The 25,978-nt window shown below is 40.0% G+C and overlaps 1 protein-coding gene across 2 annotated transcripts in view; it reads left to right on the top strand.

The window, feature by feature from the left end:
- LPP (LIM domain containing preferred translocation partner in lipoma) overlaps positions 1 to 25,978 on the top strand; it is a 626,627-nt gene that overhangs the window by 580,098 nt on the left and 20,551 nt on the right. For both annotated transcript variants that reach the window (XM_060010952.1, XM_060010953.1), the window contains exon 9: positions 23,949 to 24,127. In XM_060010952.1, the coding sequence (XP_059866935.1) occupies positions 23,949 to 24,127 (179 nt within the window). The remainder of the gene's footprint in view (positions 1 to 23,948; positions 24,128 to 25,978) is intronic.

Raw genomic sequence — 25,978 nt, 5'->3', positions numbered from 1 at the left:
ACAATCTCAAAAGACAGCCAATATTTATTTAACATCTTATGACTTATACAGTACTTTATTATTTTATCATTCTATTATTGTTAATATTACTTAATGTTATTCTAGTATTAAAATAAATGTTCTCTTTTACTTTAGTATTCTATTACTGAATAATAGAGTATATTAGAATGTTAATATAGATATATATTACATTAATTAGATATATTTAAATCTAGAATGTATTAAATAATAGAATGTAGTAGAATGTTGGATGTATCGTGATCTACATTTTACAGATGAAAAAAGAGAGACTGTAGGAGAATAAAGGACTTTGTGACACAAGTTTGCTTCTGAATAATGGGCGAGATTTGAACCCACATTTTGAAACTCCTAAACCCAGGTTCTTTCCTAAGGCTGTGGAGCTCCTGAACATCTGACATGATCAGCGTCAGAAAGGCTTGGCTTACCCAGCCCCTCACCCCTCTCTGTCTCGTCTTTCTCACAATATATTCTAGAAAGAATTTTATTCCTTGAAAACATACAGCTTTAGGTTGGAAGCAGTTCCATTTCACACGAGTGGGTTTCATTCCCCATTTAAAAATGTGAAATGCAATTTCTTATAAGACTTTGGACGTTCAAGCTGGGGGATGGGAGTGACAATTTGCAGTGGTATCTCCCACACCTCTGTCTGCTCACAACTTGATAAAAATCGCCAAACAGGAGGTCTTTTTTACCTAAAATTCTTAATGAGAGAGAACCCTGACTGCATCTACAAGTAGGGAAAGGCATTTGGGCTACACAAAACCTCTTTAAACTCTGAAGCTGGGCTTCCCTGGTGGCGCAGTGGTTGAGAGTCTGCCTGCCGATGCAGGGGACACGGGTTCGTGCCCCGGTCTGGGAAGATCCCACATGCCGCGGAGCGGCTGCGCCCGTGAGCCGTGGCTGCTGAGCCTGCGCGTCCGGAGCCTGTGCTGCGCAATGGGAGAGGCCGCAACAGTGAGAGGCCCGCGTACCGCAAAAAAAAAAAAAAAAAAAAAAAAAAAAAAAAAAAACTCTGAAGTTAGTGGACATTGTGGTGTATAAACAGGGAAAAGGTTTTATTGGTGCTTTTAATAGAGTCTTATCTAAATATCTAAAAGCTGTCTGCAAGTGTCAACTGTTACCCTAGGTTAGATTTCAAGGCCCAGCTCCCTTATTAGGTCAACAAGGATACCTGATGTTTATTCTGTACTTAGAGCCCCCAAGATTCCAGCAAACATCTTGCACATCACTTCTAGGACTAGCAGTAAATGCAGTAATCATTGTCAAGACTGGGCTCAGACATCTGCTAAAAGGGTTATTTATTTGAGTCAACAGCAAGAGAAAGGGGGAGAAGCCACAGGAATGAATCAAACAGGCCTAAGTATAAAACCCAGCCTCACCACTTAACTGTTTATACAGCCGATCCAGGATAAGTACTTAACTTTTCTGAACTTTAGTTTTGCTATCCACAAATAGTAAATTATAAATGTCTGCTTTACAAATAAAATGTGAGAAAAATGCACCCATCAAGTCAATTTAGGGTGCTGGATATTATCCAATCCTAGTTCCTAGAAAATTAAAAGACATAAAGATTTATCACGAAGCAGAGGTAGTTTCTTTTCCCCAACCATGTTTTCCTATTCCTTCATATTTGAAGAAATTCAAGATTCCCTTCCTTTTTCCAGCTGTTGGTGGAGGCAGGGAATGCTATGTTTGGATCTTCGTTGCACCTCTTATCTATTTGGGAACCAGTATCTGTGAATTCGAGGTATAGTTGGGTGTGCAACTGTGTGTTAGGCTGTGTTTTACCTGCACAGAATCATGTCTTCCTCTCAGACCTAGACCAGATGTTGAAATTGGGAAAGGAGGCCATACAGCTATTCCCCAAGCTAAGGAAAGATATTACGGCAGCCCTGCTAACAGTGAATCTCTGCATTTGGAGAAGCTGGATTTTACTTTCACTATGTCCCACAAAGGGACGTTATTATCTTTGTTTTACAGATGAGGAAACTATGGTGAAGTTACTTGCCCATGATATGAAATCACATGAGCCAGTAATAGCATCTTGACTTGTTCCAGAATCCAGTAACGTTCTTTTCCACCTCCAGCCTTGTTTCTGGTTCCCTCAGGCCCGCAGAGCAAGCTCGGGCTCAGTTTGTACTAACGGTGGAGCAGCAGTCTGATGTGGCAGCATCCAGACCCCGTGGGGAAATGGCGCTGTCTTTGGGACTTGCTTTCCTTCTCAGGTCCCAGTGCACAGGATTACTGTGGGCTGTGGGGTCCTCACATCACCCCTGACCTATCAGGAGAATTAGGAGAGCACCAGGGCTGGGGTTACTGTAGGTAACTGTAAGTACTGTAAGTACCGTAGGTTCTTCATGAGGACCAGCCTAGCGATAAAGTGTGCTTGTGAGACACAGTCTTTGTGGGTCCTTTTTGTCAGGCCACATGGAAGACATTAGAAAAGCAATCTCTATAACGGGTACCTGTATGCATTTAGTATTCTCAGGGACGGTGCTTTATAAAGCTGAATGTCTGAAGGCAGGCTAACTTTAAGGCGTCTCTCAAGGTCATGAGCTAGTGTGGTACAGTGAAAAGAGCTTATCCTGAAAACTTAGAAAACTAACTTCTAGTCCTGCCTCTTCTGGTAAAGTCACCTCCCCTTTCTGAATCTGTTTTCTCGACTACCCAGTTGTGTGTTGGAACCAGATGATTTCTCTGAAAGTGTTCTTGAACTTTTCTATGTTGATTGAAAGAGCTGATTGAAAGAGCTACAGATCTCATTATGAAAAAAAGGTTAAGTTATGAATAGGAGCTATTTAAGGCAGCAGAGAAATAGAGCATCTCTTTCTAATGATGTCCATCCTTATAAAAAGAAAGAGCACAATTTTAGTTTCTTTCTTTGCACTCTGAGAGTAAGACCCCTGCCTAGTTAGGACATTCATTATGTTAAATGGGCTATAAAGTTAATGGTTTTCCTATTTTTATTTATTTATATTTTAAAATATTATATTAGTATATTTTAGCATTTATTTATAATATCACTTAATATTATTACTTGCTTTCTTCATGCTTTTTTTTCTCATTTTTAAAAAAGGCATAATTTACATGCAATAAAATACTCAGATCCTGAGTGTTTCTGTTAGGGGCCTCTAAACTATTGATGAAATTTGACAATTGTATACATCACCCAAGAAAGTTCCCTTGTGAACCTCTCCAACCAATATCCACCTGCCACCCTCAGAGGCAACTACTTTCCAACTTCTGTCACCATAAATTTTTTGTCTTTTTAAAAAATTCAGATACGGGCTTCCCTGGTGGCACAGTGGTTGAGAGTCCGCCTGCCGATGCAGGGGACGCGGGTTCGTGCCCCGGTCCAGGAGGATCCCCCATGCCGCGGAGCGGTTGGGCCCATGAGCCATGGCCGCTGGGCCTGCGCGTCCAGAGCCTGTGCTCTGCAACCGGAGAGGCCACAACAGTGAGAGGCCCACGTACCGCAAAAAAAGAAAAGAAAAACAACTTCAGATAGATAGAATCACACCATATTTGGTTTTGTGTCTAGCTTCTTCATTCAACATGCAGGTTTTGAGATACATCCATTCATCCATGCTGTTGTATCATCAGTCTGTTCCTTTTTGTTATTGAGCAGTATTCCATTGTATGAACGTACTCCCAATTCCTTTATCCATTCTCCTCTTTTTTGATTTGGTCATGAATTTATATAAGTGGGAAACATGGGGATATAAGTAAGTATTGAATCTTTGGGTCAAATCCATCTTTTGTTCAGGCCCAAAGGCCGCAGGTGTGTGTCACCTGAAACCAATTTGAACCATTAGGCATATACCTTTGCTTCTCGTAGTAGCCGTTTATTATGTCATTGTTTCCACTAGTGTCTTGTGGAATTGGGAAGAACATTGGCCTGAGAGTCAAGAGACTTGTGTTCAGACAGCAGCTCTGCCCCCGCTCAGCAGTATCACTGGCCACTTCGTCACCAAGCCTGTTTCTCCATCAATAAAATGGTCTGTTTAGACTGGATAACCCTTCAGCTCTTTCATCTCAGAGATCCCATGGTTCTTTGCAAATCCTTCCTCTGGGCTCTACACATCACATCCTTATCGGTCAGTCCTAGGATTTCACTCTTTTACATCTCTGTGGTGAAGTATCCAAAGCATCAGATAATTCGACAAATATCTCTGGTCCTTATTCCTCTTCCACACCCCACACGTTCCTTTTCTAGACTTGGAGCATAGAGAAGAAATGTTGTCTGGAACTTGCCGCAAGAAAGATTTCCCTAAAAAGTGTTGGGTCTTAAATTTTCATCTATTTGTCATGTTCTTAAATACTATTAATTTACAAAGTCAATCAGCAATATCATACTTTATTGTATTTTATATCATACTTCAAAACTACATTGTGGATTTGTACTTTCTGTCTCCCTTCCATGTTGAACCATTGTCTTTGGTGGTGGATTCTAAACTATTGACTTAAGTTTTTTCCTCCTGTTTGTAGTAATAGTTGTGTCATCTGAGTTTAGACAGCAGATAGTCAAGTGCTGGCCTACCTATATTTCAGCTAGTCCTGGGCTAATATTATTCACTTGGCAGTGTCTGTTTTACTTTACAACTCAACTTATTAATACCTCCTCTCCTTCTCTTCCCAATTCATAGAAAAAAAAAAGAAGGAGGGGGTCTTTGAAACACAACCATTCTCCCTATGGGAAATGTTTTCTATGAATTTTTTATTTTAAAGGCAACTTTGCTTCACTTTAAGAAATTGTATCTGTCCTTAGAATGAAATTAACTGGAGGGAGATGAACAGTGAAGAAGGATATTTTCCCAGCTTCTTTTAAGTCAAAATAATATAATTATTTTGGATACCAAGGGAGTTTAGAGGTTAGTATATTTACTCATATACAGTGGAAAATTCAAAATTTCATCTCTAAGCAAAAATGGATTTGGGAAGTATCTATCATTTTTATTATCCATCTCCTTGGGTATATTCTTTGCAATATATTGGACAAGAAAGAGCATGGATTTGCAGGGTTAGAAAGGCTAATTTTTTTATCTTGGCCCAGCTATGTTCCAGTTGAATGACTTTGGATAATCACTTAACCTCTTTAAGCCTTGATATTTTTATTTGTAAATTGGGAATAGTAGTCTCTATTTTTCAAGGTTGTTTTGAGGTTCTTAGATAATACATATAAAATTCGTGGCACATAAGGCATGAACCCAATAAAGGTGGTAATGCAATTACTTTGGAGTTGTCATTTCTGCTACTCCTCATTATAACATCAAAATTAAAGCCCAAAGTTTTAATCTCTAGCTTTGGAACTTCCAAAATGAAGTGTAAATTTCATGTGCACACTCACAGAGTCTGAGATCTTTTATCATTGCCTTATATCTTACCAAATTGTGATTAGATCCAGAAAATCATATCTTAAAGACCTCATACACACTCTTTTCCAGTGGAGGACCAGGTGGGGCATAATCAGAATGTTTACTAAGTGACCACACTCTGTGTGCATTGCAGAGATAAGACCTCTGTATGGGTAGGTGTCTCCTGATGGTGTAGTCGAGGCTAAGGCAGCCCCAAAGTCTGGAAACCTTCCTCCTGTCACTAGAAAGTGTGGGGGAGGATGGTAAAAAGCTTAAGAGAGATTAAGAAATTCAATGGGCTTGAGGGAGGATTAGTGAATTACAAAAAAAGATCCACACCATAAAGTAACTTCTCACTTGCAAGAGATGCATTATTTGTCTAGAATTCTGAAATGGTCCTCTCTTCAGGTAACTGTTTGGAGTGCTTGTGATTCGTTCTCCTTGATGGAACATGAGTGGGTGTAGAAGCATATCTAATCAGATCTTGGAGCCAGCTTCTTTCATAAATTTCCTCCTGTGTATATACCATGTATCCCTGACAAGAAGAACACTGTTAATGGAGACAGTGTGCTCTGGAACTCAGAGCACTGACATGGGAATCGGGAGCTCTTACGTCTGCTGTTTCTGTCAAATACTGACTCTGACCTTGGAGCAAGTTGATTCAAACACAAGGTGAAGAAGATCATGTCTGCAATGGGCTGAGAGCTCATGGGAGAAAGATGCTACATGGCTACAAAGCACTTACTATTGTGTTTGCCTCAGATAAGGAAAATGGTTACAGTTGCTGCCCAAACTTCCAGGCTATTCCTTTTGTCTTTTAAACCTAACTTTTCTCTATGATTTCTAGACTTTAGTAAACCAGATGAGGATTCACACTGTTAACCTCAACAAAATCAACTTAAAGGCGTTTTCGCATTTGAGCTTTTATTGAGTCATCCATTAGCAAAAGCACTCTTATTGCATCCCTATTGTGTTGTACCAGACACTGTGCTGGGGACGCAAAAGATGGGTAAAACTTGGTCCCTTCTCAAGAAGCTCAGAATAGGGTGGGAGAGATCAACGTTCACAAAACCAGTTCAAAAATGCCACAACAGTACACCTGCAGAAGTTTTATGGATGAAGAAAGAGGTGTCAGCCAATTCTGCCTGAGAGGGACTAACTCGGGTAAGGCATCAGAGAAGAGAGCACATATGACTGGAGTCTGATGTTGTCCAGGCTGAGATGAAGTGGGAAGAGTCATATGAAGGAGAAGCATCAAGGGGGAAAGTGTAGGACATGTTCAGGGTAAGGCGAGCATCTGATTTGGCTGGACTGTAGGTTACATAAGAGGAGTGGCTGAGTGTCCAGCCACTTATCCTTTAACCTAAAAGTGAACACCTCCTTAAATTTTGCTCCCTAAATGCCTCACTTGCTTTCCCTTAATCCTGGCCCTGATAGGCAGATTTTGAAAATAAACAAATAAGTATTTATGATCACAAATCATAAAATGTTATTCTCCATCCCATGAGAGTCTACAGGCCTTGATTACAGTTAATCATTTATGATGAATAATCTTGTCTAATTATTATGCATGTCTCCACCATGGGGTGATACAAACTCTAGATTGAGACCTGTGGGTATTATTAAAGCCTCAAGTCTTGTGAGTTTCCAGGTGGGGCTGAGCTGAGTGGACTGTCATTAGAATATCCAGCGATAGGCAATTGCTTGATAACTGTTTATACTGGCATTCTGCACTGGGGTGGATTCCTCTCTTCCGGTAGCTTCCACTGATACTGACATAGCCCTCTTATGGATTTTGAAGGGCCAATCACTAGCAGTTCAGGTGTCAAGCTGCTGGAGGTAAGAATTTTTTTTAGAACATTAGGACTTTCTTTCCATTAACAGCTTTATGAAGTATAATTGATATATAAAGAACTGCACATATTTAATGTATAATTTGATGTTTGGACAGTGCAGACACCCATGATACCATCCCCACAATCAAGATAATAGATATATCCAACAACATCCAGAGTTTCCTTGTGTCCCTTTTGTTTTGCTTTGCTTTTGCTTTGTTCTTCGTGGTAAGAACATTTAACATGGGATCTGACCTCCTAACAAATTTCAAAGTGCACAACACCATATTATTAACTATAGGCATTTATGTTGTAGAGCAGATCTCTAGAATTTACTAGCAAAACTGAAACTTTAGACCCATTCAATAAGCACTTCCTATTTCCCTTTCTTCCCAGCTTCTGGCAACCCCTATTGTATTCTCTGCTTCCGTGATTTGACTATTTTAGATACCTTGTGTAAGTGGAATCATGCAGTATTGGTTCTTCTGTGACTGATTAATTTCACTTAGTATAATGTCCTGCAGGTTTATCCATATTGTTGTGAATAGAAGGATTTCCTTCTTTTTTAAGGCTGCATAATATTCCAGTGTGTGTGTATGCCACATTTTCTTTATCCATTTGTCTGTCAGGAGACACTTGGATTGTTTCCATACATGGTCTGTTGTGAACAGTGCGGTGCACATGGAAGTGCAGATATCTCTTTGAGAGCCTGATTTCAATTTGGAATCTTTTCTATAGGGCATGTCATTCAGTCATAGAGAATGTGATATAGACCTTAAGTGTCATCTAGTCCAACCTTTTTCTAACATAAATGAGAAAACTGAAACACAAAGAAGAGAGATGACTGGACATCACAAAGCAAGTGTATTCGGTAGAATTAGGTTCAGCTGGAGTGACAGAAATCAGTGATGAAACAAAACAGTGTTGATTTCTCTCTATGGAAGGAAGTAGAGATCCAGGACAGTGGTAGGCAAGGACCCAGTCTCCTGCTGGTTTCCTCAGCCACACTCAGCTTGTGGCTCCTACTGAGGGGCCCAAGAAGGCAGCTCCTGCATCCCAATGGACGGAGACCAGACCCCTTCCCTCTGAGGACACTTCCATTCCATCTTCAAGTCCCTAGCCAAACTTACCTGCAGGGAAGGCTGAAAAATGTCATATTTATTCAGGACAGCTGTGTACCTAGCTAAAATTTGGAGGTTCTAAAGAAAGATGGGAAGAGCAGCTATAGAACAACTATCAAGGCATACCATGGCAAATTCGGGACATTTCCAGGACTAGTATTCTGTTTCCTGACTCTAGATTTTTCTCACAGAGATGTGATCTTTAATTAAAACCTATAGACCACTTTGAAATGTATAAATTCATCATTGTATGTGTCCATACAACATGCAATGTTTCTCCTTTGCTTAAGATATTTTTGTATTTATTAATCCCTAGGCCTTGTAGATAGGAGTCAGGCAGACCCACATTTAATTCCTGTGTTCCAATTTGTGACTTCAGGTATATACGGATTAAAAATATAAACTTGAGTTTTTTCTCCTCTAAAATAATGATAGTATTTTATCAGTGGCATTGTTTTAAGAATTAAACGGGATAATACCCATGAAAAGGCCTAGTCCAGTGCTTAGTAAGGAAGTAGGTATCTAGTGCTGCAAACGTTAGTTCCCATCTCTTTTCTCCTCGCTTCCTCGGGTTTCCTCTGGGGCCACCTCAGTTTCCTAGGAGGTCGTTGAAAGGAATCTAAATCCTTGACAAAACTCTTCTCCAGATACCCACAATAAATTTGTTTAGATGCATCATCAGTTCTTTTTTGCTTTATAAAAACTCACATTTCAGACAATCTTCAAAGATCGGGAAGCTCTGGCACAATCATAGAACTTTTTAAAAGTTATGGATGTCTGAGCCCCGACCCCAGAGATAATGATGAAATAGGTCTGGGAGTGGTCCGGGAATCTTTAGTTTTTAAAGCTGTCTGATGAGTCCGTGCTGTTGTGTTGTAAACAAATCAACATGGTGGCAGATTGGAGTAGACAGAAACGGGGAGGCTGAGAGGCCAATTAGGAGGCTACTGTGATTATACCTAGGTGAGAAATGATGGATAATATGGTAGAGAAGGAGAATAATTGATGAATTTACATATTTAGTAGGCACAATAGTAGAACTTGGTGCCTCATGGGATGCAGGAAGAGGGAAGTTGATACTGAGTTTGCTGTCAAACATCTTTTAGCAAAATTTTAGCTCTTGAAATATACCTAACTTGAACTTACTGGTTTGAGGTAAAAGATGGGAGGAAAATATGTAAAATATGATCATTAACATTACTAAAATTTTTTGTTATCTGGAACAGTAACCCAGATCCAACAAGGTAAAATATAAGAGAGACAAAAACCAAATCTTATTCTTAGCTTTAAAAATTAACTCTCCAAGTACATATGAGTATCATTTAATTTGACAGACATTCATGTCAAAAAAAAGAAAAAAAAAAGACTTGTAAGGGAGACAGTTTGACCCCAAGATCAATAATAATAAATAAGACCACAGCAAAGTAGATGCACCTTCAGTAGCACTCATATAAAGAGGAGCGTGTAGAAGAGGGGAAACAGTAGCTCCTAGAGTGATGTGTTTATTCCTGGGGCCCACACATTGAAGGGAACTGGTGCAGAAGAGGATGGTCAAGAGGATAAGATGAAAGAAATCATGTCCCATAAGTAATTGTTGAAGGAATCCAGGTATTTATCCCAATAAAGAGAAGGCTAAGGGGAGGGACAATTTTTTTTAGTATTCTTTAGGGCTGTTATATAGAAAAAGCAACAGACTTGTCCTGAGAGGGTGGAAATAGGGCTAATGAGGTGACAGGTATTTAAATTGATATAGTAAAGAATATTCTAACAATTAGACCTACGGGTAGAATGGACAGCTTCTGAGACAGTCTGCTGTGACTGGACATGGCACAAGCAGTCCCAGGGACTGGACAAGTGTTGATTGACTGAGGATGTTACAGAGGGCATTTATGGATCAGACAGATTGACTGGGGCAGATGATCCCTAAGGTCCTTCTCACTTTTATGTTACTCCATGTTGTATGTGAAGTTGTAGCCCCTTAATTTTTTTGACAGTACAATTAACTAGGTAATTTGTCTTTATTAACTGATGCCAATGCTAAGAGAAAGTTGTTGTCTTTTCACATGTAGAGATGTTAAGAATAGTACTGGAAGCTTTTGAAGAAAAAGATCTCTATACATATAGTTCTGTACCAGTTTATTCTCAGGCTATTACTGGGAATAAACAATAGCTTTCCAAATTTGAAAAACACATTATCCCCCCGTATGGAAGAGGAAGGTCTATTTTACATTTATATGGTTTGGGCATTATTGTTACTCAGAATGCCTTAGCTGAATAAACCTAACTGGCCTCATCAAGTTACAGGATATTAACTTATGTGGCCATGTCCAAAAGTTAATATTTATTCATTCAAGTATTTCTTCAACAAACAATTTCTTCCATATTTCATTCACCCTCTTTCATGGTAGAAACATACATTTTTAATTGTTATATTGGAAGAGCTCGTAATCAAATATGGAAACTGTGCTTATGTTTCAGTTACTATGGCTACATGCCTAACTACTCCAAAACTTAGTAGCTGAAGAGAACAATCAACATTTATTATCTCTCACGTTTGGTGGGTCAGGCATTTGATAGCATCTCAACTGAGCAATTCTGGCTTGGGGTCCCTCATGAGATTCCTGGATCTGAGTTCTCCCAAAGACTTCTTCACCTATACGTCTGGTGCCCAGCCTGGGAATACTTGAGTACCTGTTCTAGAACAGCTGGGGTTCTTCAGGCATCTCCCTCTATCTGCGTGTAGTCTCTTCAGCATGACAGCTTCAGGGTAGCTCAGCTTCTAACATGACAACTCAGGGCTTCAAAGGTATGTGTCTCAAAAGAAAACCATCTCTCATTTTATGAGTAGCACTGGGAGTCATACAGCATCACTTCTGCCGCATTCCATTGGCCAGGCAGTTACAGATGTCCTCCCAAGCATCCATCTCTCCCTGATGGACTGTCAGGATCACACTAGAAGAGGAGTATATGGGATGAGATATGTGTTGATGTCCCATCTTCGGCAAGTACACTGTGTCATAGCATATAGACAGATGACACTCTACACAGGGTCTGTCCTCTAATGAAGGTATGAACAGTGCCGTGAAAGAACAGAAGAGTAGGGAAGTGATTAGTAAGGAAGGTTGCATTCACATGCCCTGGGTCATAAAATCTGAGCCATCTAACTTGTTAAGAAATGTTCAAGGCAGAGGCAACCATGGATGTAAAATCATGCAAGAACAAGGCGTGTGAAGTGTTAAAAAGTTTGGATTGACAGGTTAAAGACTGTATTGGGGGAACGGTGGGGTAGGTGCCTGGAAAGGGAAGGGAAGACAATATCCTGAAGGGCCTTGAGTGTTAAGTTGAAAAGTTCGGCACTGGGGAGTAGTGACTGGCTTTAGAGCACAGGCGTATTGGATGATGCTCTTGTGTAATCTCCATCCACATTCTTTCCTGCCTTTGATAGTAAACATATCATCTCTGTTAAAGTTTGCTTCCTAGTTTAAACTGAACGCAGACTCTAAACCATCAAATCATTTTAGATTTTTTTTTTTTTTTACCCCACCACAAACAACTCTAGGATGGCATGCATTTGAACAAACCCAAAGTGATTTCACTCTTCTAATTTTCAGAGCTCTTGGCTAAATGCAGAGTGAGAAATTCATACCTTTTTCAAGTAGCGTGGGTTCTTTTTTTCCCCAATTCCTCTCATCCATCTGGTTCTCTGGAGGTCTTGGAATACAGGAAAGTGTTAGTTCACTGTGCTGAAATCCAAAAAAGACTGCTAAACTGTGAAAGAAAATTTGCATTCCAGAGACACTGAAAGAGTTAGTCCACCACCCTTCTGTAGCAGCAAAGAGAAAACATCTGTATTTTCTGTCCCCTTTGTTCTTCAGTAGTTACAGAATGGAAAACCCTATATTCGTTGTTTCTGCCTTTCTTACCTACTTAATGTAAACCACTTTCGGCACGGTGAGGGTAGAGAGAGGAACCAAAACATGGAATTATTTTATTTCTCGGGTCAGAAAATATTACAGCCAAGATACAGTTGAAGGAAAGGAAATCACTTCACCGGCTGCACTTTGTACTCTTCAGAAGGTCACGTTCTCGTGACTAGGTGCCGGAGCCCAGTGTTTGACATATACACTGACAGTGCTCTGCTCAGAAGGAAACTACACAGTCGCAGCAATGATGTTGCCATGTCGTCATGGGCTTTCTAAGTGATGGTGCTGTCTCTTGTCTTCCACCAGCAGAAGTCTAATTAGAAGGGCTTGTTTTCACCAGAAGCCAAGTCATTGCCAAATCTGTTAGACTGATCTCTAGAGAATGGAAGTTAGTTCATGGCCCTCTGGCTGTTCTCTTTGCCACTCCCAGGAGTTAAAGGCTTAAAAGTTTTCTTTCTTTTGAAAGAGGATCAAGTTTGGTTCAAACAAGCTTTTCTGTCATCCCCAGAAGTACAAGGAGAGACCTTCTGTGACCCTAGTTGTTTGGCCCAGACCACTCATGGCTTGTTATAATTTAGGAAGTAATTGCAATTCATAAAGCCAGGTAGAAGATAAACATCTCGGCAGAGCTGAGTTTCAGGCAGTTCTGAAGGGAACCGACACGTGAGCAGAATGGTATTGGGAACACTTCTAGTCTCTGCTTGCAGGTCTTGACTCTAATGGATCATTCACAATAGATTTAATTCGGATCTGAAATGCACAGGCAGGCAGTCATTGCTATGTATACATGGGGCTGAAAACATCATCACTGAAACCCCAGTTTTAGATTTTGCCCCTGGATGGATCGGTTACCCATGGTAGACAAATACAGTAAGTTAAAAGAGTGTTGTCCTACCTACTGTGTTGTGTGATTAACTTCAGGTCATTTATATTCTTAGCGAAGTTTGTAGCACAGATTTTTCTGAGAAACATAACTCTTGCTGAGGTAGAACCAGAAAACCCAGGAATTGGAAGAGACCTTAGGTAGTTAAACGTCATTTACTTTTTTCATTCAACAAATACTTATGTGTTATGTGTTATGTGTTAAGTACTGCTCCAAAGGCTGTGGATGCAGTCGTGTCTCAGGCTGGTGGGGAGGTAAGCACTAAGTATGTCAGCAACTAAATCCAGGAGGTGATATCAGATAGTAATAAGGACTGTGAAGAAAGTAACAGGGTCATGAGCTAGAGTCTGGCTCCGGAGAGGGGACTGCTTACATAGTGTGGTGATGGAAGGCCATCTGAGGATGGTGATGGAATTTCAGGTCTGTCTATGGGAATAAGTGCTATTGGATGACTCTTGGGAGTATTCATTCCCAATCACTCAGTTACTGACTTAATAAAATGTTTATTCTGTTCCTTCTGTGTGCCAGTCATTTTTCAGTGAATTGGGGGTGAAGCAGTGGACAAGACAATGAGCCCTGCCCTATTGAAAGTTTTGTTCAGCCTCAAAGCAATCATGGGGTTTCGAGGGACCAAGAGGTCTGTTAACTTAAGTCTCTTATTTTAGAGGTGAAGGAGTTTAGGCCCAGAGAAGCAAATGCTTTGCACATGCCTCCCGGCCACTGGCTGGGCTTTGCAAGACTAGAGCACAGCCCTTAGCTTAGGGTCATTTCTCTTTGTCACTGGACCATGCGGGATTTCCATAAACATCTGTTTCAACAATTCCAGTTTCAAATAGTGCTGGGCTTAGTATCAGGACCCAAAGATAAGTCATTTTCCCCATCAGGACCTCCTGTCTACTCTAAATTGAAGAGAACATGATTGAGGGTGATTAAGATGGTGCCTCACAGGCACAGGTATCAGGGGTTTAGTTAGGGATCCTGCCAAGTGTATCTGCAGTAAACTACATGTTGTTCCATGAGGCTTCTCTGCGTACATCCTAAATGCCTGTTATGTAACTGGTCCATCACTTATTAGGTGTTCCAGGTATGTAAAATTATAATAAGAAAAATATCTGTTGAAAACAAAACAACAAAAATGAAAGGAAAAAAACACACTGTATTTTCTCAAACTCAATATACATAGTATTGTGGATGTCTGTGTGTACAGATCATATTTTCTTCTCTCCAGTGATAAGAGTAATACAAAGTAACCTCTCAGTTGATTAGTCAGAAACTGAAGAACTAATAATTAGGTTCTGTTCTCACGTGGAACAGTAATTTTACCCAGAGAAAAACACTTTATGACAATATTTGTACATCTCTTTACATTCTTAAAGAGTGCATCTTACATTTCTCATCTCATTTAATTATCACAATTCCGGGAGGTAGACAGGACAGGATAATTATATCTCATTCTATGAATGATAAAATTGACACTCAGATTATGGAATTTTGTTCAAGATGCCGTGATATTCTAGCTGCTCTGCAAAGTGTCTGCCTCAGTGAAACTGGTCTGAATGTCTATTAATAACCTCTGTTTACAAGTTGCAAATAGCAGGCATTATAAAAGCCGGACCTAATACATCATGCCATGACGCTGAGTTTAGGATTAGCCCCTCTGAGTTACTGGCCAGAGAACCTCTATACTTATCAGTGTGAGACAGCCTTGTTTTGACAGTGACAAAAACCCAAATAATGTAATATACTCCACCTAATGATTTTCCATTGGTCGTGTAAATAATTGTCAATAACTAACCAACAAGAGTTGTCATATTCTTATTGTTAACAAGGGCCGGAACACCAAAGAGAAGTTTTGGTACTCCAGAAAGGATTTAGTATGGGGTTTGGAAAGAGTACTACATAGAAGCCAAGGTCATTGGGTAGAAACCTTGGTTTCTATACAGTGCTCAGCTCTTTCACTAGTTTACAACATTAGGTGATCAACTTTCCTGAACGCAGTGTCCTAGTATATAAGGTGAGAGAGTTGGGCAAGATGATTTTAATAATTTTTTTCAAGTTCAAGCAAACTGTGTATTTGTGAAAGGCTATATAGCACAGCAGTTTGCTAAAGGTTAATATCTCCATTCAATGTAATTGCCATGAAAGGGAACCAGATAGCAAGAGATAGGAAAAATCTGTTACTTGGAGAACAGTGTGAAGTAGAAGAATGAACAGCTTTGTCTTTGGACTTAAAAGACATAGGGTTTCAAATCCAGCCACATTTATAGGCACATGGAATATAACAGGGGTAAGAATGCTACCATTCTACTGACTGTTGTGGAGATCAAATGAGGTCCTGGTTGTGTACAGTTACTAAACTTTAAAAACTACCAAAGCAAAGTGTCAGTTTTTGTTTTGAGAGTATAAAATGATGTAAATTACTTTTATGAAGAACTAAGGTATTTAAGGGTTTGAGGTATAATAATTTTACATAAAAGGAAGAACAGCTTTTCCACAAAATTCTCATGGAAGTAGGGGGGAAACCTCTTAGGAATCCAGGAGCCCATTTTATGTTATTATGTAATCCAGTTGTCCCAGAGTATCATGCACAGAATTCCTTCAGTAATCCATTTCTTTAAGTAGAGATGTAAAATATAAGAAATTTGATGGTGAAACAAAAATTGGAAATGTAGTGCTTACATATAATAATTAAATGATCAAGGAATGTCAAATTAATTCAATCTATGTTCTACTCTCCTAGAATTTGTAAGAATTACACAAAACTAACATTTATTATACAGCCAGGCACTGTGTACTTGTTTTCATATATGTGATCTCATCGAGTCCTTACAACACTGCCATGTAAATATTTTCATTCTCCTATACTAGATGAGGAAACAAAAGATTGAAGAGGTCAAGAAAATTGCCTAGATTTCAAACCCAGGTCTCTTAAATCTACCAGTAATTCTCTTACCTCACATAACAGACTCTTCTCTGGTTCCTGAGCTAACAAGTCCCAACAGACTGTACCTTAATGATGTTGTAAAGGGAAATCTATGATCTGACTTAGCTTGGAAGGAAAGGAATTCTACTCTTTTTTTCCCCTCTCACAATGATCTCAGTAGAGTGCTGTGATCTTTTAATTTTGCTCCTGGCATAAAGGTCTGACACGCTCGTCAAGTCCCAGCTCCCCCATCATTTTTCTCAAGGGTTAGGAGACGTTCAAGATAACTGTTTCTGTTTGGAACGAACTAGCATTCCACAAGGGCTACACTTTTTAAGGTAAAATCGCACCTCTCTGGGCCTGAAGGTGTAGACAAACTAAATGTCCTTTAATGGAGATTCTTTTTTTAATTCGCTAAAGCTCAGATTGTAAGCCCAACCTAAGTGCTTCAGAATAAACGGGAGGGCATTATTTACTTTGTGAAGAATGTGATTTGTGGCTCATGGAAAAATTGAATAAAATGATCTAATTGTCTTGATGTTTGTGTCCTTTCTGTGGGTTTTTTTCCCTTGTGGTTTTAAGACACATTTCTTAATTTTAAATCCAGTTTATTTAGTTCAAATATAAACAGAAAATCTTATAAGAATTGTTTTCCCTAAATTCTGTGTTAATAGTCACACATGTTTTGTTTGAGTTAAACACCAAGACACACGTCTCTAGCAATGTTGAGTTCCCTTTTACCAATGCTGCCCAATACACTGATTTTGTTACAATATTCTTCCTGTGAAATGAATTTTGTCTCAGTGTAGGCATATCTGGGACGTATATAATGAAGACTTTTGTTATAACACAACATTAATTCCAAAAAGTGTTATAATGTGGGTTTTTTTTTCAAGAGCCAACTCAAATCCCACTTAGAATAGATTCCCAGAATCGTACATCACCACCACATTGCCTGCTCCCTCACCATTCATAAGTAATTACTCTCTTCTCTGTGTTCCCATCACACATTACTCATTCCTCTATAACAGCAATTTGTTGTGCCCTTCGCCTCTAGTCAGTTATTTACAGAAGTGTCTACCTCTCCTACCATGGTGAGAACCTCTGAGGGCAGGCATGGTGTCCGTCTGTTCTCTCTTCAGCCGTACCTGCCAGGATGTTAAATGTTTTGTCCCACTCTTTAGGCTTCCTGCAATGTTAAATTATGTGGAGAGGCAGCTCTGCTTATCAGAAAATCGTGTGAAAAGTGTTTTAAGGGGTATTTATGAGAAAGCTGAGGTAACACAGGCGTTAGATGCAAAGAGTTGTGCTCAAAAAGAGTAACAGAAGTGACAAAAATAAGAATGTTGAAGTCCTTTTACTGAATTTTCAGTTACATGTTTCATAGCTGTCATTTTGTGTGTGGCGGTAATGACATCAAAAGAAAATACATCTTGATGTATTTATCAAATGTATAGCATTTGATAAATTGACTCAGAATTTTTCCTGTTTTGAAAAATGAGAATTCTCATCTACAGAGTAGGAATTTTTATTCTAATTGGAAAATCACAGTCATAGGGATGGGATATCACTAGGCTTACCATTGTTATTTTCAGACTGTTATTTTCAGTCTGTTTTGAAACACATACTAGATATAAATACAGTATAGATCTAGATTAAGATATAGATATAGGCAAAGGACACTTGGAAAGTGCACAAAAGACTTTCAATAAGTAATGCGTGCCTCACTGGGAGGCAGAGCTGTTGGGCAGTTTTGTACTGCAGGCTTATTAGGAAAACTACCAAGATAAAATGATGTCTTCATTCGTGAAGGAAACCCAGAAGTACTGTCATTACCTGGGAAGCCTTGATTACCAGAATCAAGAATAAGTTTGTATTCCAGAATTAAAGTAGGTAATACAATTATTTGAGTTTAAATAATGTCAGTGGCATTTCAACGGAGCTCGCTGAGTCATAGCCCTGTTCTCTTCTTACTGTACCGCGTTGCTATTCTGCTGGGAACACCTACACTTAGGCTGTGCTTCCCAACTTTTTTCACATCACGATTCATGTGGAAAGTGATGGCATTCATTCAGCACACTGGCGTGAGTAGATGAGGCTTCGCTTGGCCCAAGGTGACTGCTCAGGGCCTATGGAATCCCTGGCCCCTTCTGACCCTCCCAAATACGGTATACCTGGGGCCCATTTGAGGCACACTGTGTCTTAGCCTGCCGGTTGAGAAGCTTTGCACTAGAGACTTGTTTTCCAGGATTAAATAGAATAATTTTATTTTATGTCAAGTATCCAGAGTTTATTCGTGATGAAACCTATATTTGTGGAGCATCAATTTTATGCAAGGATACTGTTGTAGATGCTAGGGATCCAACAATGAATTTTCTGTCTTACCCCGTGGGAGCCAATGAAATTGACAGTAGACGAACTATCTTAAGATCTCAACGTGTTTCCTCTCTTTATTTATATGCATGTAGCTTGCCGGTCGTCAGCCTTATATTTGTAATGTGGAGTATGTATGTCTACTGAAATACGGAATAGGTATACTGTGATATAGCAGTGGGGTTATCCAATGGATGGAGAATTAGACCTATACTCTAATTCCAAATCTTCCACTAGTAGTTTTCCCTCTCTGCACCTTAGTTTCTTGAATCTGGTAGTTGGACCAGACGGATGGGTTTTAAACTGTACTATATGGATTCCCCATAGGCTCCATCCTTTCCTGTTCTTTATCCAGAAGTGATTTTGGACTCTGTTGGATATGCTTCTTTGATAAACTGTTTCCCTGAACAAAGGATTATGGAAGAGGGAGGCAAGTGAGGGAAGTTGAAAACTTCTAGACCAGAATAATCTCTAAAGACTTTTAAAAGTCTCATATTTTCTAACTCTCCTTTTTTTTTTTTCTTTTTATTCTTAGCTCAACAAGACCAAAACTGTATGTAGAACATGAGATGTCACCCTTAATCTTTCCAAGAGTCTTTTCTGTTCCAGTATTGCTTTGGTACCTAAAAAAAAAAAAAAAAAAAAAAAAAAACAATAAAGACTGAATATAAGATCACATTTTAATTTTATGAAATGAAAATTTTAACATTTCTAAATGTCAATACTTTATAGTCTTCCAAATCTTCAAGTATTTATGTCTCTTGATTTAAAATCTTCAACAGCGACCACACACACACCTAAGTAATATATAAATTTTAGAAATATTATTTTCTCCATCATCTAACTAGTAGTCAATGCTTATGTTACCTGTATGCTTCATGTAGATTCAGATGATTCTTCCAGCTCTTCTGACTGTGAATTAGAGAAGTTATTTATACAATATCCAAGGATAGAAAAGATACAACCAGATTGTATCTCTAATTTAAAAACAGTTGCATTGGGGGGTTTTGTGTACAAGATTTGTTGGTGATTTTATTTTTACTTTCACTTAACTTTTTGTTTTTAATCACAATTGTATTGCCGTCATTTCAGAAAAGTTTATAAGCTGTGCCTTTTAGCAGTTAAATAATTTCTTGGTTTTTCTGCTACTCTTAACATCTTCTCTTGTTAACCACACTCTCATTGAAGTAACTGCTTAAAACATTTTCAAAAAATTCTTAAAATCTCCAAACAGGGCCTAGGATTTTTAAAAAGCGTAAAATCTAGACTCTTCATTCAGCTTAATCTAGAAGGTGTTTCACACCTGGTTACTTGTTGCCTAATGTGTGTCATGGACCATGGAGGTCCTGGGCAAGGATGCTTACTGTTGTGGATGCTGTATTGCACTGCCCAGACCCCCTTCAGGACTGAGGCTCTCACTCCCCCACTGGCTGGGATTGACGGTTCACAGCTGAGTCCCTCTCTTCTTCCTTGCAAGCAGCCCATATCCATTGGCTGGCAGATGTAGGGATATAAAAGCCCTACCCCCTAGCTTCAAGGAAAGACAATTCTGCAGAGCCATCCTAACTCCAGAGTTCTCCGTGAAACCATCAGAAGCCTTTGTTATAACTGAATCATAGTTCAATTCCTCCCTCTATCCAGATGCTTCCTGTTCTCACCCACAGGCATGAGCTCAAAGCCACTCTTCAATAACTTCTTTAGTGCAAAGCTCTGTTTCAGAATCTGATTCCTAGCAAACTCAACCTATGACCATAGCTCCACACGGGGAGAGCAGGGTGCCACTGTTTGGTCACGGAGGTTGACATAAACCTTTAAATCAAGGACATTATAATATTCGGTGTCATAGAAGCATCATACAATCCTATGGGAGTGGAAGAAGTGACTTATTTTGCTTGGAGTATAACAAAGGTACGAAAGGTTTTGCAGAAGAGGTAATGTTTGAGCTTAACTTTGAAGAATGAGTAGGTCTTCTCTAGACAAAGAAGGATGTGAGGTAGTCTGGGTTTGTAAAAGAATACAGCTTATTAAAAATGTGGCAGAGAGCTCAGTGTGGCAGCTGGAAGGTGGGCTCCACGGGTGGGGTCCCAGTAGAGATGGGTTCAGAGCCAGGCCATTAAACACTCTACTGATTTGGAAGGTTCTTATGCTGGAGTGTCCTCTTCCTTCCTAATTCCCGTCTGTCAAACTTGGCACCCCTACTTCACATACAAGATGTAATTTGAGTAGATGTACTTAGAGACACCCTTCTTCCACTTGTTTGCTTGAAGACTTGTTATTTCTTTTTCTATTTCCTTAAATACTATTTTATTTATTAACCGTTTCATTTTAACCTGCTTCAGAAAAGCCTCATGTTTATATAAAGAGTGTATCTTTTAGTCCGGCTTTAAAATAACCTTCTATAAAAAGACACAGAGATCTTTCTCTATCGTGCTTAAAATTCTACCCTAGCAATTTCTGGAATTCCAAGTGGTAAGGTACAGTAAAGTTTAGATAGTCCAGATTTCTAACACCTCGTTTCAAGCCTCAGATGAAGGGTTGTCCAGTTGTTTTTAGTATATCTCTAGTAATGGAAACATTGACCTTTACCTGTTTCTGTTAATACTGATATATCACGGAGTAACAAAATTGCAGAGTTGGAATTAATCATTGTTTTACAGGTGAGAAAACCAAGGTCTAGAGAGAAGAAATCATTTACCTAAGGTAGATGTTGACAAATCCAGAGGGACGATTCATATTCTTCATCTAGCAACTTTGTCTCTCTATGGCTACATAATGAATTCATCAGATACCTATCTGAATTATTGGGAGGCAGGAACGGGGGTACCAACCCCTCCTCTGTCCCTAATCATCTCCATGTCTCAGGTCCCAGCTGTATCAGTCTTCCAGGTCTGTTTTCTCACCTGGGAAATCAGAGGCCTGGACTAGAGGAACTCCCAGAGCCCTCCTCCCAGACATTTTAAGAGTCTTTATCCTTTCTTTAGGAGCAGATATGTCTAAGAGTCCTAGTGCGCCAGTTGAAGACTGAAAGGAGAAATAAAGAGGACGGGCTGAAGAAGATTCACACGTCCTCCTCAACCATTTGCTAGTCCAAGCTTCTAGTCAGATGCATTCTTGGAGCCTTTATTTTCTGATTTAGGGGCATTTTACAATAGTCTCACTTTAGGTATATTTTACACTGTTCTTCCTTTGTAGCAGAAATGTTCAGATTACCCATTCTTTAAACATGGACCATAAAGTCTTTCCTTAGAAACTGACTCTACCTTCTATGCTGCTGCTGGTTTTGAGTAAATGGGCTTGAATCTTGCAGCCAAGCCTCAATGCAAACAAAAATATTTTCTGGTCAAGCATTTTCTCGTTTGTTCAACTCCATTACAGGGTTGGCTTTAAAAAAAAAAAAAAAAAAAGTTAGAACCCACAGAAGAGCAAAACACAAACCCTGGGAAGACAGTTTCCAGCCACATTAGCTCAGATCACCAGGGTAGAAAAGAACCAGGGCCTTCATTGTCGAGACCATCGTCATCTCCACTCTCATCTTATGTTCTTCTGCTATTTTAATTTCACCACTTCAAAATGGGGGGAAAATAGGTTAATAGTTTCCATGAGTTTAGACTGTGACCAGAGGCATACTAAGCAATTTCAGAACCTCCAGCAACCGCAGCTTGGAGGAGAGTACGGTGACGGATTTACTGTCCTCTGGATTCCAGAGTTAGGGGAATCGGGCCAGCACTGTGATGCCAAAGTGCGATGTAAACAATATTCCTTCCTTCATTCTTTTCGCACACATTCATCCTGAGTTTCTTTTTATTCCAGGTAGTATACTGGGTGAAGCATGGGACAGAGAAATACATTCTTAAGGCATAGTCCCTGCCCTTAAAGAATTGCAGTATAGTAGAGGAAATAGACATATGTGCAAATAATTTCAATACAGTGAACACTGTAAGTGCTTTAAGCAGCATGAATTAAGTGCTCAGGAAGGGGAGAGAAAGAAGCAATTTATTCCAACTGAAGGCATTGAGGAAGGCTTTACCGCCTTCTGACCCGTACCTTGAAAGGTCAAAATAGCAAATTGTGATTCCTTCTAGGCATTAGCCAATGCACAGAAATATGGAAGTTTCTCATAGGTTTGAACAGAAGTGAGCAGTCTGAGACGTCAGGGGAATCTGAGCCTAAAAAGGGAGTTTGCATGTCAGGTAAGGAACGAGCTATTTTCACATTGTGGAGTCATATAAGTTTTTCTAGCAAGAAAGCTGCTTGGTCACATCTGTGTTTTAGAAAGGAAACTGGAAGTCACTGTGAGGATGGGCAAGTGTTACAGGAAGAGAGATGGAAACAAGAAGCCAGTCAGGAACTGTTGCTGTAGTTGTCATCATCACACTAGTTATCTACCTATAGGCACGCCTTGCCTCATGCCCATTTAAAGGTTCTAGTGGTGAGAGGGAAATTACTCCTTGATTTCCACATCCCTTTGAGTTCTGCATGATTCTAATCAGATCCCCATCCCAGGTTTATTCTAAATCGTAGACTCATTGAGTCAGTCCAGACTTCTCAGTTGGAATATAGCGTATTACATGTGAAACATGGCTGTTGGTAAGAGAGCATGGTATTCTAGGCAAGGATAGAAAGTTAACAGCTAATTGTATCAATCTATCTGAGTCCTGACTCAATAAATGGTATCCCTTTTAAAGGGGGGGGGGGATTTATTTTTAAAGCTGAGCATATTTTTAAAGCCAAATAAATTGACTTTCTTAATTAATTTCTCAAAACTGGAACCCCTCTAGGTTCAACATTTCCATCAAGAGTTCACAACACTAAGCGTGGGAATGGTGTTTGAATCAAGGCTTTAAATGATCCAAAGCCTCATTGATTATGCTGAGCTCTGATTGGGTTCTGCAACCAGCATGCTCTGTACAAGTCTGGGTCATCAGAAAGACCACTCTAAAATGTTAAGATCCTTGGTGACCCCACTAGGATTTTGATGACTAATCAAGTTTTAGAAGTAATAGCGAAGTATTCTTCCAGTGGAGAACCTGGACTATGTAGTTCAGGGGTCAAGAAACTATCGCCATGGCCAAATCCAGCCTGCTTTTGTAAATAAAGTTTTATTGAAACACAGTCATGCCCATTTACTTACACACTGTCTATGGCTGCCTTCCTGCCACTACAGCAAAATTGAGTTGCTCTAACAAAGCTAGAAGTATTTACTACATGGGCCTTTACAGAAAAGTTTGCTATTACCCGTGCTGCATTGGAAAGGAACACGAGTAGAAGTCAGACAACATGAGTTCTAAATCCTAGATTTGCCACCCAGAACCTGCATGACCTTAGAAAAGCCACTTGATCCATCTGTGTTTCATTCTCTCTGTAATGAAGATATATACTCTGCCTTCCTCCAAATACTGTGATAAGCACATGAGCCCATGTGTTCTGTAACAGTGCTTGCCATGCTGTAAGTTACTACATAAATGGAGCTCTTCACGTCTTAGCCTAACGTTGGCATTTTTCTTTTCCTCCTCAGAATACCCTGGAGCAGTGCAGCGTGTGCTCCAAGCCCATCATGGAGCGGATTCTCCGAGCCACTGGGAAGGCCTATCATCCTCACTGCTTTACCTGCGTGATGTGCCACCGCAGCCTGGATGGGATCCCATTCACCGTGGACGCTGGTGGCCTCATCCACTGCATCGAAGACTTCCACAAGTAGGCAGCCTGCTCTCCCTCCTGCAGCCTAGGTGTCCTCTTGGGGTCTATTCTTACTGCCTGTATCCGGGCCTTCACACTCTTCTCTCTCCGAGCTATAGGATCTCCGGATTTGGTGGGACGTTAAAAAGGTTATTTATCCCCTCCTCCAATGCAGGAATTGATATTAGGTACTCCATGTGGTCCTCCAGCCTGGTCTCTGCTTCAAGACTTCCCTGGGGCTTATCCATCACATCTTTGTGTAGCTCTAATTATGAGGAAGTTGACTTAGCCGCAGAACATGTGTCCTGGAAAGAGGCAGCATCCTGGTGTAGCTCTCCCTGGCCTAAACATGAACAAGATATGTGACAGTGGACAAATTGCCCAATTTCTCTGAGCTCTTCAGTTTGGTCATTAGACCAGACCCTGTCTTAAAGCTTCCCATGTGAGACAGCCTAGGGTTCTCTCTAGAGCTGACCTCTACGTCTTGGCCACTCTGCATATAGGAGGTTATGGGAGGGACTGGCACAGGGAACCGTTCAACCCCTCTTGCTAATGCAGCCTCTCACATATTTGGAGGCTATTTTATGCCATTATCAGCATATTCACACCCTCTGCTAAGCTCTACCCCCACCCAGGTCTTCTCTTCCTCAGGATATTTCCTAATCTTTCGATGACGATTAAAAAGTAGAATCTTAAGGTCAAGACCGCTTAACAGATGGGCCTGGAAAATTATGTCACCACCTCCTCACTTCTCTAATTTGTCGATCCCTCTTTATTATAGCTGGAGTTTTCATGACAATTGTATAGCTTTGCATTTTGCTTATTCTTATTTGGCCAGTTTGTTGGCTGGTTAATTGGTTGATCACATTTGTCGCATATTTCCAGGAACCATACGACAGCTGTAGATGTGGTTTGTAAATGACAGACACGGAGGTTCTGGCTCGTGTTTGCTTCGCAGTGGCTTTAAGAACAGTCTGAGGCCGTCAGAGAGATGAAGCTCCTACGGCTCACCAGTTGGGGTATCTGTTCTATGGCCTCCAGATGTGCACTCCTGTGGGCTCATTTTCACCGCTCTGTTGATTGTCAGCAACTGGGAGGTACTTGCCACAAACAGTTTGGGGACCTGAGATTCATATTTTTTAAAAAAGAATTTCCTGACCACTTTTCAAGTAGCAGGGAAAGTGAAAGCCTCACCGAAAGATGTGAGGCTGAATACATTGAAAAAACAAAACAAAACCCCAGAGGCAGGAATTCTCGACCTGAATTAGACAAGAAAGGGCTCACTTTGAAAGGGCAGTCACAGCATAAATTGTACTTCACGTTATTGATATTTTTAGCTTCTAATTACACATGAAAAAAAAAAAAAAACCTGCGTCTATTTAAGGGAAGTGAAAAGATACCATTGGGGAGGGTATTTCTGTCACTGTTTCTCTCCTTTCTTAGACTTACCCTAATCCAAGAAAGACTGATAGATATAATCAGAGCACACATGTTTCTGTTGCTGAAAAAGACTGATATGTTACACCCCTCAATTAAAACAGGAAATCAATTCTGACGAATGTAAGTTTATATCTATGCCATTTATCTTTCATTTCTAGGAGTGGGGAGCATAATTAGAGACTTGTGACTGGTGACATGTGTGTGGGTCTGAACACTCCAGGAAGGCAGACTTGAGCAACTGAAAGGGAAAACGAATCTGAAACCCCCAATGCTTCCCATCACCGCTAATTCAGTGGCCAGTTAAAATACAAATTATTAAAAATCATGTTGTCTGCATGATTGGCAGGTATGCAGGGGGAGAAGCTTTTTGATCTTTTCTCCATTTCCCAAAGAAGAATAAAAGATACATTTTACAGAACTCCGTTTCTG

The sequence above is a fragment of the Delphinus delphis genome, chromosome 4, assembly GCF_949987515.2.
Source record: "Delphinus delphis chromosome 4, mDelDel1.2, whole genome shotgun sequence".
In the NCBI taxonomy this organism is placed as follows: domain Eukaryota; kingdom Metazoa; phylum Chordata; class Mammalia; order Artiodactyla; family Delphinidae; genus Delphinus; species Delphinus delphis.
The sequence above is the reverse complement of the archived record's forward strand: the minus strand, read 5'-3'. Positions and strand labels throughout refer to the sequence as shown.